At 43.7% G+C, this 6000-nt stretch overlaps 1 protein-coding gene across 1 annotated transcript in view; it reads right to left on the bottom strand.

Moving 5' to 3' along the window:
- Positions 1–6000, bottom strand: part of CSMD2 (CUB and Sushi multiple domains 2) — a 432839-nt gene that overhangs the window by 191367 nt on the left and 235472 nt on the right. The window contains exon 20 of the mRNA XM_011972538.1: positions 2980–3149. Within this exon, the coding sequence (XP_011827928.1) occupies positions 2980–3149 (170 nt within the window). The remainder of the gene's footprint in view (positions 1–2979; positions 3150–6000) is intronic.

Here is a 6000-nt window from a genome sequence, read left to right as displayed (position 1 = left end):
TTTTTTAGTTTTGTTTCTCTAGTCATTTCTGCCTTTATGTTTAAAGTATCTTTCTCCTACTTTCTTCTGATTTATTCTGTTACATCATCCAAGTTACCCAAATCCTTATTTATCTTTAACTTAGGTGATATATCACAGACTTACAGAGGTATATTAAAATCTTCCATGATGACTGTAACTTTATTAAATTTTTTTACATTTCCAGCAGTTTTTATTTAATTTATTTGTGCTGTGTTATTTGGCACATAAAGTTTTACTGTGGATTGATTATCCATTTTATTAATATAAAATAATCCTCTTTTTCATTTCCTTATGAGATGGAGAAGTTCTCAAATTTATCTTTTAATAAACTGATTTCATTTTTCTGTGGTTTACCATCTTCCGTTCATTGCCTCCATTCCATTTTTTAATTGGGTGATCATGTTTTTCATCTCTATTTAATCTCTCCCCATCTCAGATTGCTCTGTTTTCATTATTGCCTAGTTTTGTGTCATAAATATAATATTCTCTCAAATTCTCTTAAGAATACAAATTAGGAGCTTTTAAAGTATGTTTCTGTTCTTTGTTGCCTACAGAGGGGCAATTAGCTCTGATTCCTCAGACATGTCTCCGTCTTCTGATCTACTGAATATTTACACATATCCGGTTAATTTTCTGGTTGGTACACCGTTACAGAGGGAAAATGGAAATGGGGAATGGAAACATTCAGCAGTCTCTAAGGGAGAGTAGACGAGCTAAACTCAAAGAGGTCGTAGCAGGAGCATTTCTTACCCTGGTGCTAAAGAGTGTGTGCGTGTGTGTGTATGTGTGCATGTGCGTGTGTGTGCATGTGTTTGTGTGTACGTGTGTGTGTGCGTGTGTGCACTACCTGGGCTCCCGCATCCTCTGTTAGTCCTCCCTGAACTCTGACCTAGGTTTTATGCCCCATGTCCCTCCTGCTTTTTTACCCTGAACACCTCAGAATGACTCTCTCTGCTTATCTACTAAGCTGCCCACCTGACCCTGAAGCCAGAACCCTGACGGTGCCGTTGAGTGTGCACACCTGCTGACTATGTCTTAGGTGCTATTCTGAGTCTAGACTCCCTTAGTGAGGAAGCATGGCACTGGCCATACTCCATGTGACCTCCAGCAACCTAGGAGCCATTTGTGCTGGCTCTATCAGGTCACTTGCACAGAACCGCTGCTTATACCCCCTTCAAAACCTGAAAATTGTAAACTATGCCTCAAAGCTGGCTTTTTGTGCTAATGGCCTTCATCCAAGAAAGCCTCTGCATTGCCCAGCTCACATCGTTCCATCTGTACTTCTACAGAGAGGAGGTCCCTCTGGCACTGCTGGACTGATTGCAGCCTCTGAGACTCAAATGGATGGAGAGAAGTAAAGGTCAAGGGTGATGCCTAAAGACATGGTTATTAGAAGGGCATAAAACCCTTGTCTTGTGTTCTCTTGTTGGGAGACACACACTGTTTTTATGTGGGGTTGGAAAGCAGAGCTTAAGAAGCCAATGGGATTGTTCTATCCCATTTCAGGCACATCCAGTTCCAGCCAGTGATCTCATGAGTGCATCTTCTTGGGTTCAAAAAGCATTAGGTAAGAGTGAGAAATGCATTTCAAACACACACACACACACACACACACACACACACACACACACACACCATACACCCTAGAGGACATATGCCCCAGGGGGTTGGCCAAGAGTATCCATATACTGTATATAAAAAGGACAGCACGTTTATCACATCTGGAGATAATCTGAAAGCATGGAAATTTAATGGTTTCTCTTTGGATTTTCCAGAGTAGTGGGCTCTGGTTCAACTTTTTCTAATGTAAGGACTTCTCCGGCTACAAGGAATAAAACTATATTAGAAAAAGCTAAAAAAATTCCTTGGCCTAGGATGAAAATGAACATGCTTTGCATGAGGCTTTCCTTGTCATTCATTTTATTAAGGCAGCTCTTTAATAAATTCTCCATGCTCAACTCTTTGATTACACAGACACACACTACATATTATTGGAGGTACTCAATCCATATTCTTTGTATTTATGCAAAGAAATACAAGACATATATGATGAGTGTCTTAACAAATCCTCTCTATGACCCTCTCTGTAATCCAAGTCTTACCATTTCTTTCTCTTACATATGTCTTGAACTCACTTTCTTTAACCCCACTGCCACACCAGGCCATCATCGTGGTACACTGAAGCTACTGCAATAGCCTGTTATTCAACCAAAACATATGCAATGCACAAGTGCACATACATACAATATACTGACACAGGTGTGCACAGACACAGATCCCCAAAACCAAATAAATACATGGACACTGATTCACACACATGTGGAAACATATTTTAAAAAGCATCCATAGCCATAAACACATAGCTACACAAATGAACACACACATGCATATATACACATGTTCTATGAGCTCTTCATTATCCATGTTGACAGTCAGGGTTCAAAATGGAAAACTGGATCCATTGGCTGCTCCAATCTTATTATTATTTTGAGACAGGGTCTGACTCTGTCACCCAGTCTGGAGTGCAGTGGCATGATCACGGCTCACTGTAACCTCAACCTCCCTGGTTCAAGTGATCCTCCCATCTCAGCCTCCCCAGTAGCTGGGACTACAGGCATGCACCACCACACCCAGCTAATTTTTGTATTTTTTGTAGAGACGGGGTTTTGCCGTGTTCCCTGAGCTGAATTACTATCTTTTATTATGCAGTCAACCTATACTCAATTACACATGCATTTGATAGCAGGCAGCTTCCAAACAAACTCTAAAGCCATATTCTTAGATACCCAAATACCTCTCTCTTTTGGTCCTCTCTTTCTCCCAGATGAGTGAGGACAGTATCTTGGGACTCAGGAAGGAAGGAGAAAGTTTGGATCATTCACACAGAGACAAAGGAGTGAGTATTGACCAGACTATTGCATAGTGTAACATACATACTCTGAAACTGATCAATTTTACCTTGAGGACATCTCCTTCGGAGAGTTCGAATGCCCTGGCTTTCAGCTGAATCCCCTTCCCTGGCTGGGTCTGGATGGAGTAGATGCATTCGTGATTGTTATTGTAGTTCACAGGAAAGTTGGGGGACAGCAAAGTACCCTGAGTGCCTGTGACTGAATTCCCACACTCAGCTGGAAAGAGAATCACAATAACCATAGATTAACCCCCATCAGCTGCATCCAGAAGGCAACTCACAGCTCTGGAGAACCTGACAAAGATGACAAGTCATTTGCCTGTCTACCTGCCAAGATGCCTGTGTGTCTGTCCAGTTGTTGGACTGTTTACAGAAATGCCTCTCAAACTTAAAAAAAAAGTACTTCTCTACCTATGGTGCTGCCTGGTTTGCTTCTGTCTCTTGTTCTGTTTGTCTGTCTCTCTTCTACAGAAACAGAAGCTAACCCACCAGGCACCCTTTACAATTTCACAGTTCTATAAAGCAGCCATGCCACATACCTATTCATATAGTAGCGTAGCAACAGAAATGACCAAGGGGGAGGTCAGGGGAAGAGGGGGGCAGTTAAGTGAGGAGAGATGAAACCTTTCAGTATCAGAATAGAAAGTAAGAGGGGGCAAGATCACATCATAATCGCTAACCCTTATGTGCAAAACAGCATGATTGACACCTTACAAGAACCATTTCAGTCATTAGTCACAACAGCCAGTCCCATAAGTAGGCACAATTATCATTTCTGGTTTAAAGATAAGGAACCAGGTACTCAGCCACTGAGACCAAGTCTCTCTGTGGATTCACGAGGAGGAGGGGACTGAGAATTCAACCTTCTAGGTCCTGGGGAAAGTTTTTAGCATAGTCTCATTGCAGCCCGTTTCATTCAACAGCTAATGAAATCACACCCTCCTCTGGAAACCTGCTTCTCCTCCTCCAGAATTAGTCATTCTTTCCCCATTGTTCTCATACCTTTATTTATAGCAGTCATCCCATTTTACTTGACTTATTTGTTAACATTTCTATGTCCTCTACTGCACTGTGGATCCTCTGGGGCTTGGTCATGTTACTGTCTCCTTAACACCCACTCAGTGCGTGGGCAGGGCAGGCTCAGGGCATGCATGCAGGAATGGGATCTTTAATAATTGGAGGGCCCCTCCCTGTTCTTCCCTGTATCTGAGCACTTCCCATATTGCACCTTGACTGCTTGCTGCCTGTCTGTGTCCCCCACCTAAACTGTCAGTAACTTGAGGGCTAGGGTCATGCTGGATGAACCTATGAATTTCCAAGGCTTAGCCTGGATTGTCTGTAAAATAAATATTTACTGAATGAATGAATGAATAAATGAATGGATATGGAGTACACTGACCTCAGAAGATGTACAGTTCTAAAAATAATAATTAGGTTCCGGAAAGATGTAAATACAAGTCCAGATGGCAGGCCTGTTATTCGTGTGGACATATGGGGAATTTGGAGCATGCCTTGAATCTTTCAGGCAGCTGGTAGCAAGTCTGCTTTCTCTAAACCATCCCCAGTATCCTTTAGTCTAGGCACAGTCTGTGGCTGGAAAAGCCTTGGGGTTGACCAAAGGACCATTGCTTGGGCCTTATAGTTAACCCTAATTACCCTAAGCCAGGAGCATACTAGACTGAGGCAGCATAGATGGAGCACATGGAAACCTTCAGAGCTGAACTGCTCATGGGCTTAGTTATATGTCTTGTGTTTTCTCTTGTCCCCAAGGCTGCTCCTTAGTCCTCTGAAGATGGGGGCCATATGTCCCACCACCAAGTCCCAGCTTTTCTCAATGGACCCTCCTCCCTGCATTCTGCTCAATTCAGGACCAGCTTCAGTTTCCTAAGGCTTTATATAAGGCCTCATTTATTTCTCTCGGAGAAGAAATCTGACTTTACAGTACTTTTAAACTTAAGTCTGTTTGCAAAACTTCCAAATATGATGAATGTGCTGCGATGGCTCATAAAACTCAAGGGACAGCGGTGGACAGGCTCCCTGGGGGCAGTGGCTGCTGATAATTTACACAGACGTTTCCAGCATGTGTACATTTCTTTGATGATCTCAGATGAGGGTGGGGATTTGTGCAGGGGAGGGAGAGTTGCTTAGGGCCATGCATATGTAAACATTTATTACTCAGTCATATCACATGGGCAGCCTTCTGAAGCATCTCTCCATTTTCTCTGAGATACTACCTTTCCCTTCCATCCAGGCAGAGGCCTGTGGTGCAGTGGGATGATCATGGACTTTGGAGTTAGACACATTGTGTAAACTCTCTGAACTTTAGTCTCTTCATCTGCCTTCATCTGGACAATAATAGCATTCTCATAAGACTGTAGAATCAATGCGTGAGATTTTATATATAAGATAGGTAAACATAGGGGAATGGTTAGCACAGAGTAGCCTCTCCACCAATGTCCCAGGTTAATCTACATGGCTTACCTGCTTCCATTTGGGGCCCTAACTGCCTGCATTCTGGGACTAGCAGAAAGCTTGAGAAGCTTATGAGAAGCGTGCGTTAGCTGCCCGAGGCTCACAGCAACCTCACAGTTCCTGATGCCTCTTGCCCTCTGCCTAATTCTCGACAGCTGGCTTCCCTGAAACATGGGCTTTGGTGTGTTTTTGGACCTCCTTCCTGGCCCTGCTTCCTGCATAAGAGCTATATGCCCCATCTCTGCCCCAGCACGAGCCTGTCCTCTTTCCCACACGCCTGACACCTTTACAAGGAGGGGCTGATAGCTTTAGATGTGGCTAGTCCTTGGCCAATCCCCAGGTCCTGACTCCCTGTCAGGCCTTTGTCCTGGGCACCAGGGAGGGGACAGGAGGGACAGAGGGATGCGGCGCTTGTTTCCGGGAGAGTTTCCAGAGTAACAGGGGAGGTGAACAGATGCACTGAGAAGCCAAACACAAGCACAAATGGAAACAAATAAATGCTCCAGAGAAACAAACAGTCACATCCACAGGAAAGTGCTGTGGCTGATTCTGGCATCTATGACTTCTGTTGCCCCCATCAGAAGGGGTCTCGTGAA

This window comes from Mandrillus leucophaeus, unplaced genomic scaffold, assembly GCF_000951045.1.
Source record: "Mandrillus leucophaeus isolate KB7577 unplaced genomic scaffold, Mleu.le_1.0 Scaffold1297, whole genome shotgun sequence".
Taxonomy (NCBI): Eukaryota; Metazoa; Chordata; class Mammalia; order Primates; family Cercopithecidae; genus Mandrillus; species Mandrillus leucophaeus.
Note: the sequence above shows the minus strand (reverse complement) of the source record. Positions and strands in the feature narration are given on the sequence as shown.